The sequence below is a fragment of the Tauraco erythrolophus genome, chromosome 4, assembly GCF_009769465.1.
Source record: "Tauraco erythrolophus isolate bTauEry1 chromosome 4, bTauEry1.pri, whole genome shotgun sequence".
NCBI lineage: Eukaryota > Metazoa > Chordata > Aves > Musophagiformes > Musophagidae > Tauraco > Tauraco erythrolophus.
Window position 1 is genome coordinate 58,755,129 of NC_141468.1, and position 13,772 is coordinate 58,768,900.

Here is a 13,772-nt window from a genome sequence, read left to right on the forward strand (position 1 = left end):
GAAGAGGATTTCTGTGAATTGCCTCGCTCAAGTTGTACTTGAAGTTCTACAAATTCTGTGTAACCATGGAAGTTCTTTGTCAGTGCATACAACCATATGCAGAGACAGATGTATTTTACTTCAGTCTGCTGCTACAGTTTAAGTAAAGACAGAAAAGCCAAATCCTTGGAGACAGGTGTGCATTGTTTATCTGCCAGTGAAATCTACACAGTAAAATTACTCCATTTGTCAAATAATAAATCTAAGTGACTTCTGGCCAAGCCCTCTCAGAGGGGCCACTAGTTCAGGTGATGAGAAAGGTTAAAAGTAGTATCATTACACTGTTAGAATAAGCACTGAAAGGCTGCTCCTGCTAAAGCAGCTAAGCAAGACACTAAGGCAACAGACACACTGGAGATAATCAAGTAGCCTACAGAAGAGGCAAGTAATACACACTAACTCATACAAAACTAAAATCTAACAATATATTTGTATTCTCCAAGTTGTAAAGGTACAAGAAACCAGAATCCCTACAGAAGTTTATCCCCAGTACCTTAGGAAACTCACATGCCCTAAAAACACACACTAAACCCTAGAGTCTGCTAGACCCTTCCAAGATAAACTTTGGTTTTCTGCAAATACACAACTGAGCAATAATCTGAGCTAGGGACCCACTAGACTAAAACCAAATCCTGCTCTAGGACTGTAAGGGACAAGATGGAAAAACTAGTTGTTTGGTGAGTTTTTTTAATCTAGAATTTAAATTCCCAAGCTCAGAAGCAAAGGTTTTCCCTGCAATATCAAACTTGTGAATCTGTATTCTGAAAATGCATTTGTAAACAGGTTTTCTAGTCTCAAAGTTTTTTTAGTTGTAAATGCTCAACATTCACTTTTATATCATGATAGGTATGCTCCTGTGCATTGTAGTGGAATATTTTTTTTTTTTAAATTAGGTACCTTTCTAACACTGCTCAGAAAGAGTACATACCTATGTCAGAGACACACACACAATCCACTTGGTGAAAGGGGCAAAAAAAACAGAGATATGGCAGTCTGGAAACCTATCAGGTTCAAAAGTCTGCACGATTTTCTTTAAAAAGTTACTAAGCACCATATGAATGACTGGTTTACTTTTTAAAGAAAATCTTGCGTACTTAAATTATCTTAATTTAAATTTATTCCTAATGCAGTTACTTCAAGAATCTACTTAACTACAAGGCAAAGATGTCCATTTTTGCCACACAAGCATCCACCACTGCAATAGTCCATTTACAGTATATGCCATCCATCAAACCATATTTTAAGGCATCTCCCATCTCATAACAACTAATATTTGGGGGGGAAAAAAAGGCAAAGAAAATGTGACTCTCAACAAGAAAGGATACAAATGTTTAACTGACGGCTGCAAGTTAAACGTGGCTTAGTCTTAAACCTTAGCCAGAAGACAGATTTGTGAAAAGCATTTGATTTTAAAAGTAGTACATACAAACACTAGGAAAAACCCATAGCTGTCCAAAAACAGAATAGAAAACTGTGTGTGTGCCCCTGGAAAAGGCAGTAAGAGAATCATTAATATGATTCATTTCAAGCAAAGAAACATCCTGATACATTTGGAACAAATTAAAGATGAGTATCAGTCAAAATTGCAGCAGGCTAGGCAAGAAGTTTCACTACACGTCTCAGACCTTTGATGTAAGGGAGAGTAAACTTTTAAAGGTCAGAAGAAGTTCCTGAAAAAAAGGAACATACAGACTTTACAAAAGATGGGTACTGAAAGCGAGACTGAAGACGTGTTGTTACTCAGAAAAACATGACGTCTGGATATAGTAAACTGAAGGATGTTACAGCACATACCACAAATACATACACTGATCTCTGATATAACACGTGTCCAACTAATTGTAGAAAACTGACTTCCAATGTTACAGACAGACAGAAACACTAAGCACTTAAAACCCTATTTTCAGATCTAGTAACCCAAAGACATGATACCATACGACCACGCCGCAGCAGAAAGTATACTGCATTTTTACTCCTTGACGAAACACAGCAGTTCTGAACCCAGAAAATCCTAGTTCACAGAAAACAGGTTATTTCTAAGGAGGGGACTGTGAAACATGATTAAACTCTCCCTTCCTGAGTGTACTACGTAGAAATCTGTATGTGGCAATTTCAGTGCACCTGCATCACTGAAGGAAAAATTGAAGAGTTCACAAATAAAAAGACCAAATTAAAAAAAAAAAATGGTTTAAGGCATCCAGTCAAAAAAAAAAATCTATCTTTATGAAACACTTCAATGCACTTACTCAAGGAGAGAACTCATCAGGATGCACTCAACTTATTCTGTAACAGGGATGTGGAGGGGTGGGTGGAATCCAGCCCTGTACAGCAGTTTGCTCATACAATGTTTAAGAAATCTTATTAGACATATTATAACAATGTTTCCACCAGTAAGGAAAGATCAGCAAAATGAGCTGCACCTGCAAAGTACTTCTCTCAATGTAACCATGCTGGCACACAAGAGCTGTTCCAGCACCCAGTGTCACAAACCACATCCCATACTAAAGATACTGGACCAAGCAAAGGTGACCCATTGCAGAGCTGTAATGACCCTAGACAACATGGTCTGGACAACATATATGTATAATTACCATTCTTCTTTGCAACAAATTTAACATTTAAATACAAAAAAAAGTTGTAGAAAAACCTCTAGCAGGTTAAGGGAATCCACACAGCCCTGCTTCTGAAGCTATTCTAGAATCACACAACATTCAAGAAAAAATTAGACCATTTAAAAATTCTAATATACTACACAATACTAACACCACCAAGACTTGCTAAATTATTTCAAAATGCTTATTACAAAACGTGCTACAAATACTTCAGTTTCCCTGTAAGCTTATGTTATTCTTACCTCCTAAAGAAGGAATTGGGATTAATAAAGCAACTCAAAACTACACTAATACAGTATGTTCTACAGCAAAGCAAATTCTGAGCAGAGAAAATACAAACCATTCAAGACTTAAGACAGAAGGAGATGCAGCACGGCAACAACAGCGGGAAATGCAGCTGTATTTGGCTGCTGCCAATAAATCAAACATATTAGGACAATCTTTGCCGACTTTTTTTTAGAAGAAAAGCACCACCACTTGAGTTCAGTACATTCCAAGACGAGAACAGCAGTATCATCCAGGTCTACAGTGAAAACACGAGTGAATTAGAGACAATCTAGTCTCCAACATGAATATGCTCAACATCCGCAAGTTTGGGAATAAGTTAGAGTCAGTCCTTGTTTTTAGGTATCTAACAAGCTGAGACACTATTTCAGGTTAAGAAATGAGTCAAGAAGTTAACAGCAAAAGAAACACTGAAAGATCCACTCTGCACCTGTGCTGGAAAAACTTCATCAACCGTGCAAGTTTCTTACCTTTCTCCTTCCCTCTCTCTAATGATGCTGCGAATCTAACAGTTTTAAAAGGAGTGCCTGAGTAAGTACATAAGCACCATGTTATTTATTTTCTATAATTAACTAAGGAGTGGGGACAATACAACAGATTCTATAAGTGGAATTTACTTTATGAAAGCTGCTTGCGCTATTTCAAAGCAAATTTAAGGTGCAGATAGGTTAAAAAAATGTAAACTTCAAAGCAGTTTCCCACAACAACAAAAGTGGGACAAAAAAGAATTGCAGTCTCTCAAGCAGCAAATACAAAAATATAACCCTCAAAACATGCCGATTGGTTAAGAGGTTTGATTTTACTTGATTAGAGAAACAGATATAATGTTTAAAAACACATAGAAAGTGGACCTGTCCCAAATTCAGGTAATAAACTGTCAAAAAATCCAGAAGAGTAAGAATCCTTTAACAGTTTTTATGTAGCACATATAAAGTGTTTGCACCTCTACAAACCTCAGCATGGCTATTAGTTGATGACACTCTCAATCACTTTGAGAAAAGTTACCCCATTTGTGCACTACTGAAACTGCCCAACAATCCCTGGTGTTTCACCATAACTGTAAAAAGTTCATTTATTAAGCTGCCCAGTAAGCTAACAATTAAAACAGACCAAGCATTCCGTGAAAATCTGCAACTGTAAACTGAAATACATTCGCAAATTATCCGAACCTTATTTGATCACAAACATCTTGGCTTGTAGAGATATGTGTGTTCATCTGAATCAAAGCATGCCTTTCATATTTTCCAAGCATCAGGACTTCTCTCACAACATAGATTTTTATTTCACCTCTCTAAACAAAGCAAGAAAACCACTGTCAAGACAAATCATAAATGGTTACTACTGAATTAAATAAGGTTTTTTCCAAGTCTAGCACCAAAGACGCAACAACTAACCCTAGCTAAAGAGCAGCTTCTCCAAGACTCTTACTCTCTCACTAGAGACCTGTTGATATCAGGAATAGTCATGTCCTCCAGTTACAACATAACATTGCCTGTATCTAACATGCTCCGAAAGTTACACACAAACTTTTCAAAACTAATACATCATTCACCAAGAATAGAGAAGGCGAAAATTAATATTTTGAAGATGATTCCAAGTAGAATCACACTCACTGCTCAACCGAAAACCAGCTACTGAAACCTTCTGTTTACTGTCAAATGAGAAGCTTTATTAAAAAAAAAAAAACCAACAACAACCAAACCCAAACCTACAAGCCAAACAACTCTTCTTTTTTCTTGCCAGCTGTTAACTGCATTGAACAAGACCACCACTGGCTTCAGAAATGCCACCGTTCACCAGACTGGCAGGTGGAGGCGTCCTCCACATCCCATAGGTTGAGAAGATCTAAAGTGAGTTCAAAGAAACTCCTGTGGGACAGGTAACCAAGTATTCTCATAGCAAAATGATACCAAATACTCATCTGCTTCACAAGAAGCATTAAAAAGCTGAACAGCCCTTTGTTACTCCCTCCCCATTCCCAGTACAACCAGTTCGTATTTGCCAGGGATTGGGACACCTAAGACTTCCAACCTCTAGCTTGCCTTCGCAGCATCACTGAAGACCTTTGCTGGACTGCAGAGAAGCCCCTTTATCTTCAAAGCCCTGAAGTCTGCAGGGGAATTTCAGACATTTTGGTCTCGCAGCAAAGAAACAGGAGATGCAAGATGAACTACACTCCATATTGATTCTTAAAGCAAATAAGGTGAAACAACATTTCATTTCTAAGAGAAGAGTCTCGATAAACCTTATGCACCAAGCTTGGAATCTGGATTTTGGTTTTAGCAGTTTTTTTCTAAAGTCGATGGTCTATTTGAATCAGAAAAGCAGTTTTTAGATACCATTCTGCAAGGAAAGAGTAAGAAGGATTGTAAAAAGTAAATCAAGTAAGCAGACTGCATGTAAGAAGAAAAAAGAAAAACAGCAGAGAAATAAATCTCGTTTCTAAACGAGCTGTAAAGAAACCCTTGTATATCCAAAATAAAGTGAGAAACAGGATACGCATTTGTGTGTCCGAACGTACACACATAATCCAACAATAAAGTGTACAAAAGCATCATGTTTAGCACTGTTTCATATTTCTGCAACTGGAATTCAAGGCATATGCTTAGCACGGAGCTTACTAATAACTACTATTGTGAAAGACACGAAAATGACAAACTGTTAAGCCTTATCTGCAGTCGATCAAAAGCACAATAAACCGAACAGCTTTGCTTTCAATCACTTCCAAAAAAACGCGAAGGGCAGAAACATCCGAACACCCTCCCTATACCATAAACGCCGATAGGTTCAGACGGAGCGAAAATGGGAGAAACAGACAGACAGAAAGCACGGAGGCAGGCGCGAGTTAACAGCAGCAAGAGGGCGGAGGAGATTTAGGCAGAAGAGGGGAGAAAAGGGCAGTAATTGCGGCACGGAGAGGTGGGGAGGGCCTGGGCCCCCGAGACTGACCTGTGCCGTCGCTGGCGGACACGGAGAGCGCCGGTGAGGAGAGTTTAGGCCGCTTGGCTGAAGGCGGGCCCGGCTCCACCACATTCTCGGCCATTTTTAATTCTTTTTCAGACAATCGCTCAGAGCAGAGAGACGGTGGGGGGTGAACCCCAAAACCTTCACCTTCTTCTCGGGCCCCGAGTCGGCTGAAGAACAACAATAACGCTGAGAGCGAGCGAGGAAGGTTTGGCGGAGGAGAGGGGCCAAGTTCCCCTTTTCCTGCCCCTCGGGCTCCGGGAGGGCGGCAGCGGAGAAGCGGGGAGAAGGTGGGAGCCGGGGCGGCGGGGTGAAGAGGCCTCTTCCCCCAGGCGAAAGGGCTGAGCGAAGATAGGAAAAGCAGGTAAAGCCCCCGCCAAAAAAAAAAAAAAAAAAAAAAAAAAAGAGGCTGGTAGGGTTGGGTTGTGGGTTTTTTTTCAGTAAAATTAATCCCGGCTGTTGTGCTGCTGGTGCTTCCTCGCCGCCACCACCATCATCATCTTCATCCTTCGGGGGGTCTCCTCCTCCTGCTGCCTCCTCACCGCCGCCATCAGCCTCTTCCTCCTCAGCGCCGTCCTCCTCCTCCTCATCGCCACAAGGAGGCGGGCGAAGGAGGGGAGAGGAGGAGGAAAAAAGAAAAAAAGATCACCGTCCTCTAGCAGCAGCTCCTTCCCCCTCCAACACCACCCTGCAAAAAAATACCCACCGCCAGCTGCAGGGCTGGGGGGGAGGTGGCGCGGAGAGAGGCAAAGCGTGCGCAGGGTCCCCAGCTCCACTCGCTTCTTCTTCGCCCGTCGCTAATGGCTGCAGAAAGGGGAGCTGTAAGGATGAGGAGGGTAAGTCCCAGGAGTCTCCGCTTCACATCTTGTTGTGCAGGGAAGGAGGAGGGGTTCTTGTCCTGATGGAGGCAGCACTGATCGCGGGATGGGAAGGTGGGGGGCGGGTTTCAATACCCTCTCTGCCTCCCCTCCCTTCTTTCCCCTTCCTCTTTCTCTCTCTCTCTCAGGCTGTCCCCCCCACTCCGGCGCAGGCAGAGGGGCCGATCCCACAGCAGCGGCAGGAGGAGGAGGAGGAGGAAGAAGCCGGCCCCTCCCCCCCCTGCCTACCTTCCCCCCTCCCAGGCGGCTGAGGATGGTTGCGAGCGCTGGCGGCGGGCAAGGAGGGGGCTGCCCGTCTCCGCTCCCGCGGACCCAGGGGCTATGCGGGGCGCGGAAAGCGAGGGAGAAAAACCTCGGGCGCGGCGGGGACTCCCTCTTCGCCTCTGCGAGGGTGGGGAAGGAAGCGAAGAGGTTGGTAGTCGAGGGAGAGGGGGAGGCCGGTCAGCGACCCCTCCGAGAAGAGGACGAGGGGTTAAAATTAAAATGGTAAAACAGAAGAAAAATTACGCCGGGCGAAGTCGGAGGACTCGCCCCGGGGTGGGTTAAATGGCCGGGAGGGGGAGGGGGTCCTCGGCGCTCCCCGGCGGGGGGGGTGGGGCGGGACGGCGCAGGCAGCGCGGGGGCCGAGCGCAGGCTCCCTACTGCCCCTGCCTGGCGCCCGGCAGCGGCCGCTGCTGCAGCGTGTGTGACGGAGCGGGCAGAAGCAGGGCCGGAGGAGAGCGGGGGAGAGAAAGAAGTTGGGGAAAAGGAGAAGAGAGGATAGAGAGGAGAGAGAGGGGACGGGCAGGCTGGCGCGGGGGGGGGGGGGGATGCGTCTCGGCTCCTCGCTTCTCTCCCCGTCCCCTGGCCAGGCCCCTGGGTCTCTCTGCGCTGCCCTCCCCCTGGCTCGCCCCGTCCGGCTCGGCCTCTCGCTCCCTCCCTCAGTCGCTCACACATAAACAAAATGGCGGCTGTTGTTTCTTCACTCTCCCGAGTCCTCGGAGGGAAGCGAGCGGCGGCGGCGGCGGCCGGAAATGAGCCAAGAGAGAAAGGGGCGGGGCCAGACCTGTGGGCGGGGCCCGGCGGCGCTGGCGCACACAATGGAACGCGGGGGGCTGGCGTGCCCCGGGGCGGGGCTAAGGGAGTGGAAGCGCCCAGCTGCTGTGACGACACCGCGACCGTCCAATCAGCGCCCGGCTCTTGCCGGGCTCTTCCGCAAACTCCTCTGGCTCCGCCCCTTAAAGGCGAAAGGGTTTTTATTAAAAAAAAAAAAAAAAAAAAAAGGCCTCCTTCTTCCTCCTCCCTTTACGCTCTTTTCTGTCGGCCGAGAAGCGCACGGCAGCGGCCCGGGGGAGGCCGGCGGTAACCGGCGGCCTAAGGCAGGCGGGGAGGCGGCTCCGCCCCGCCGCACGCCTCGGTACCCGCGGCCTGGCCCGGGAGGCTGGGGAGTCGGCGGGCGGAGCGGGTTTCTTCCGCAGCGGCCCTCCCTCACGGGCATCGGCGCCCGGCCGGTTCCTTGCGGTGCCGGCGGGCGGGGCGCTCCTCCCGCCGGTCCTGGGCTTTGCTGCGCCACAGACATGGCAGCCCGGGCCGGCGGGCAGGCCCCGGGGCGGCTCGGCGCCCGGAAAGGGGTACGGGCTCCGCCGGAACGACACAAGCGCGGATGGAGAGCACCGTCCCCCGTCTCCGTCTGCTGCTTCGCCGGGCAGCGGCCGCAGCCCCCGGCCAAGGCCCGGCGGGCGGCGAATGTACGAAATCTAGAGACGCTTTCTACCTACAGCTTAACCCGGAGATGCGAGAGCTGCCACAGCTTTCCATCGACGTTACAGAAAAAAATAATAATAAAAAACCCCCACAAAAAAACCCACTTCATGCCAAAGAATAAACAAACCCACAAAACATACACAATTTATGCGCAAAATCCCTGCGTATGCTGGAGAAGGAGGCGTTACGTGGTACAGCAGCGTCCCGAAAACATACCGGCTCTTCCGAGGCCAGGCAGGAGCTGACTCCCGGGCTGTAGGCAGGGACAGGTGATACTTAGGAGGGCCTTCCTGAGCCTTCGCAGCCCTCGAGCAGTTTCAGAGTTTAGTGAGGATTATTGACCTGCCAAGAGTTTTCCTCAAATCTTTAGAGGGCTCATCAGCCATCATTAGCAAGGAAATACCCCATCCCAGCTTTTCCCTTTGGTCTGTTTGGGCTCTTTCGGGCTGCACACCGTTACGGGATAGGAGTGGAAGGGAAACGCAGGCCAGCGTATGTTTTTAATGGAAAAAGCAGTTTCCTTTGATCCAAGCGGGGCGTTTGCAAGGATTTCTCTCGCCACCCACCCTCAGGGCTGAGCTCTCTGGAATCCTTCGTGTAAGAACCAAAGCAGGTATTTGGGAAGAGCCTAGCCTAAACACCAGAATAAATACCACAGGCGATGAGAGAAAGCACGAGCGGAGATTCACAGCCCTGTAACAGTTATCCACCGGCTCCCTCACATACTCCCACACTTAAGCTTCCCTTGTTCGGGCTTTATTTCCAGCAAGATTGTTGTTGTCTCCAACGAACAAACACAAAAAAGGGAAAACGCAAATAGGGTTATGTTCAAACTGCTGCTGAAGTGCTTAAAGATCGTACCTGTATTAGCTTTCCTGAAAAGTCTTGGAGCCGTAGGCAGTGCACAAATCTATGCGTTTTAAAAGAGAGGTGGAGGGAGCCTTGCAAGGACAATAAGTGATAGAAAACAGTCTGGAGAGCAGAAAGTCTCAGAACTAAAGCTGTCAGGGTAAACAGGATCAAACCTAACAGCATCACCTTAGAAATAATGTTATGGTTCTCACAGGTTTTTTGACTCTTATTGCTACTAAATTCCCCAAAATATTCCAATTACAGAAGTATTGTATTACCTCTATTTATTTATTTTGTCAGATTGACTGTTCCCCTTGCTTGTGAAGCACTTTTTTTAACACAGCTGAGACTAATTTTAACTTTTTTTTTTAAGTCTCCTTAGAATTAAAAATTGACTGAAATGAGTCTATATAGTTTTGCAGACTCTCTAGAGGCCTTTAAGCCATACTTCAATAAGGAATTAGTGCCAGCTTTATGAAGACACCAAGGTGCACATAAACACCTAAATGCTTTTAAAAGTCAGGCCCTTTACTAAACAACAAGTTTGGAGCAGAGCAGATGTTTCAAATAAGAGTTTCGTGACACTAGTTCCTATCTAGAGACTTGATCCTACCAATAGTTGCATGCGTGCTCAGTTTTATATAGCACATAGTTCCACTGAAATCACGCTGTACTACTCGCCATAGTAAAACTAAGAACATGTGTGCTTGCTGGAGCACAGCCTGAGAGATAAAAGTTAAAGAACTTGGTAGTTATTTGCTACTCCAGAGAGTATCATATGGATCGGTAAGTTTTGTTAAGTACCAGAAAACTCTGACAAACAAAATAAAGTCCTTTTTTTTTTTTTTTGGTACAACTTCCCCTCTGCTCTGGCTACTTGTTTATCTACCCTTCGAATGAGTTCAGGGTAAGCGTACCTGAACCATGGGAAACATATACCCTTTGGTGAATGCTACTGAACTAGCACGTATCTTTGGAATATGAATTACAGACATAAGTAAGTAACCAATATATGAGTAAAACCATCCCTCTGCCTTACAAGCTTCACAACCAGTGGAATATCTTAGTTCTTTACATATTAGAAAGTCATATTCAGTTAGCTTTCCGTATTAAAGACTTAACTGCAAGCTGAATTATATGAAAAATAGAAAATAATGCTACTTGTGTTTTTTTTCTGAAAAAGAAGGTCATCTAAAACAACAGAAGGAGGAAGAAAAAGGAAAATCCAAGAAAATAGAGTTGAGATAAATCCAATATATATATAAACCAAAAAAACCTCTGCAGCATCTATTAATTTTTCTAAAAACACTGCAGTTTTCTTAAATGAACCTTAGTACACACACACACAACTGTTGCTAAATGCTATCTGCCAAAACAATAACCTATAAAATTACTGGAAAGAAATAATAGAACACAAAGCATACTAAGAAGCAAATACATCAACCTGTACAAATAAAACCAGGAAAGGATTATACTATCAAAAGTAAAATAAACCTATTTACTCAACAACTGCTCCTTCTTGCCTCAGTTTCCCCATTCTTACAGCAAGTATAGTAGTATTTATCCCTTGAAAATAATACCCAGAAGAATTAATTAGCTCGTTATTGCCAGTAATTACAGCAGTCATTATGTACTTTGAGATAACTGGATGAAAGTACCCTAAGTCCAATTAAAACGAGAATCCGCTCAGGAAAGCAATAAGAAGAGGAATGCACAGCCTTGAATTTTTATTGTGGGATCTTGTTTGGCCTTAGCTGGTAGTTACTCAAATTTGTAAGCATGCCCAGTTGTTTTGAGGGCTACTAGGAACGAGATAAGATGCCCTCATATTGCAAGGGTCCATGTGATGCCCAGAGCTCAGCATCCCAGTGTCAGGCAGAGGGATAATCATCTCCCTTGGCTCAGAGGGAACCAGGGCTGTGGCCTTCCCATTCCAGCTGCTGGACGGAGAAGCAGCGTGTGATCTCAAAGTCATCTGACCAACCTCCTCCCCTCCCTAAAGCCATTCAGAAAATCACTTGTACTAAATAAAACTTCCCTGTTCCCCTTTGGCAGGATTTGCCCTGCAGCCCTGGGGCCACACAAGCGTCTCTGAAAGAGGGGGGCTGGTGGGACAGGAGGCAGGAGCTGGGAATGCAGCACTCTCACCTTCTCAGCCCTGTTTCTGCCTGCAGTTTCCAGCTGTGTTATCTTTTTTCCTGAGCTTTTCAGGGCTGCTGCCCGTGTCTATCAGGTAATTTCTCCTGTTCCCCAGCTACCTCCTGCCGCCGCAGCTCTCTGCTCACAAAGCGCCACTCCCGGGGAGCAAAGGAGGAATGACCCCCTTCTCCATACCAGTGGGGAGATCTGCATGTGGAGGGTCCTTTCCAGCACAGGTCAGAGGGGCGAGGAAATGATTTAAGGCTGCAATTTTTGCAAGTAATGCCAGGGTGTAGCTATATTTCTGGAAAGCAAGAGCCAGCTGTGCCGGAGCAGAGAACATCGCTCAGTGTGGCGTCAACATTAAAACACAGCAGCGTTTTGATACGAGACAAATTTTATTAAAACCATAAGAAGGAACCATCCAATAGCTGGTTCTTGCATCTAGTGTATACGTAAAAGAAAGGGCTGGCTTTCTGACAGCAAGAAAAATGCTTTCAGTCCTCGGCCCCAGAAACGCAGGCTTCCTCGGTCCCACAGTTTTCAATAGCTGCAAACACAGTTATGTTGCTACATGTTAAGGGACTCAGCTGTTTACCAGAAGAACGTTTCCTGCCTGGAACACATGGTTTTGCTTAAAAAGTTCTCAAAAAAACCCACTTTATTTCATTAGTGAGTGCAACATTATAGTCCTAACAAACATGCCGTGCAGTCTCCCCTTGAAAGAACAAAATAGAAAAAGAAGACAAAAATCGACTGCTCAGTTTAAGAGAGGGGCAGAGGTACGCTCTGCCTAGGAAATATCGCAGCTTTGAGGTCTGGTGATCTAGAGCCAAATCTCATGCTCTGAAATGTATATATCTACATATGTTGTTTCACATTGCGGTTCACGTTCAAAGCACAAATGTGGAGAAAGAGCGAGAGGCTCGTGTGCTCCCTCAGCTTTACCAAGGGCTGGCCTTTCACTTCCCAGGCTCAGCACTCCCCTCTGTAACAGGCAGTTGATGTCACAGAAAGCACATCTGAATCATTAAACAAAAATGTAATACTCTCAGATCTTCTAAATAAAATTATGCTGAAATTAGTATGTTTACATCAGCAGTTGATTTATCCCACAGTATTACGGGGTCACAAGCAAGAGGTTCTGCAGTGAAAGTGTAATATTTTTAATTAAGAGCCCTTGAACTTACCACGTGCTTTGAGCTTGTGGAAGGTGAAAGGATGGCAAATTTCTGAACAACTCGGTCAGCTCAGCACTATATTTACAATGATCTGCTAAAATGATCATTGTGCGATGGAGCTCAAGCTAACATGGGAAATCTGGGCTGAAAGAATTACAGTTATTGTAATGACCCAGAGGAAGCGCGCTGTTCACATTCCTCTTACTTCTTTTGATTCTGGTTTCCAATGGGAAAGTTCTTGATAAGCTTTACTGCACTGCAGAAGGTATAAACAATGTGCTTCGAAATCTGCTGAGCTTAAACCCAAAACTTATCTTTTCATTTTTTTCCTGAGTTGTCCCACACATACAAATCCACTGTCCGCACACTCTTATAAAGAGTAAAATATGATTATCTGTTATACTTCTCCTTCTTTTGCTGTTTTTTCGCTTAGTGTTCTTTAATTCAGATTACTTTTTTTACGTGCTACAACATTCTTCTGTATGCTGAACTGCAACGTGTTGTTTGATGTCTGCAATCAAAATGCAAAGAGGGAAAATGTAATTTTTTCTGGTTGATTAGTTTTCATGCTTCATGATAAAAAGTGATTCCTTTGATGGCGTCAGGCAGGAATTTAGTCTACAGCAGAGAACTGTACTGAATCGAGAAGTTTTCAGTAGAGGGTATTGGCCTTCTGACAGAGCTAATGGGACACTGTTGTTCATGGGATAATACACTTAGTTAATTAACACAATCTGAGCTGGTTTTACAGTTGCCGTGGAAGAAAAATTTTCCACAGGAAATATAGGTCCAGGTTTGTTGGTTTGTTTTTTTTTTTTCTGCTTTTCTTTGAAAAGATCTTGTACTTTCTTGGCTTTTTGGCATGCTAGAAAAGGCAGTGTCTTTTTGAGTGCTTTCCTTCTACACGCAGATAAAAGTCAATAATTAACCGCAAACACCAAACCCAACTGATTATAAAGCAACGACTCTGTGTAAAACAATAGGGTTAATCCTCAGTTCCTTACCTTCCTAATTTATATGGGCTTATCACTTCTCTTTCCAGAAGTTCCCTTGTGAACCCTCACGTTTCAACTCCCGTG

General features: G+C 44.8%; 1 protein-coding gene across 4 annotated transcripts in view; it reads right to left on the reverse strand.

The window, feature by feature from the left end:
- Window positions 1-6,900, reverse strand: part of EP300 (EP300 lysine acetyltransferase) — a 65,239-nt gene extending 58,339 nt beyond the window's left edge. For all 4 annotated transcript variants that reach the window (XM_086611035.1, XM_086611032.1, XM_086611034.1 and 1 more), the window contains exon 1: window positions 5,886-6,900. In XM_086611035.1, coding sequence (XP_086467161.1) covers window positions 5,886-5,979 — 94 coding nt within the window. In that variant the 5' untranslated portion in view covers window positions 5,980-6,900. The remainder of the gene's footprint in view (window positions 1-5,885) is intronic.
- Between the last annotated feature and the right edge of the window lie 6,872 nt (window positions 6,901-13,772).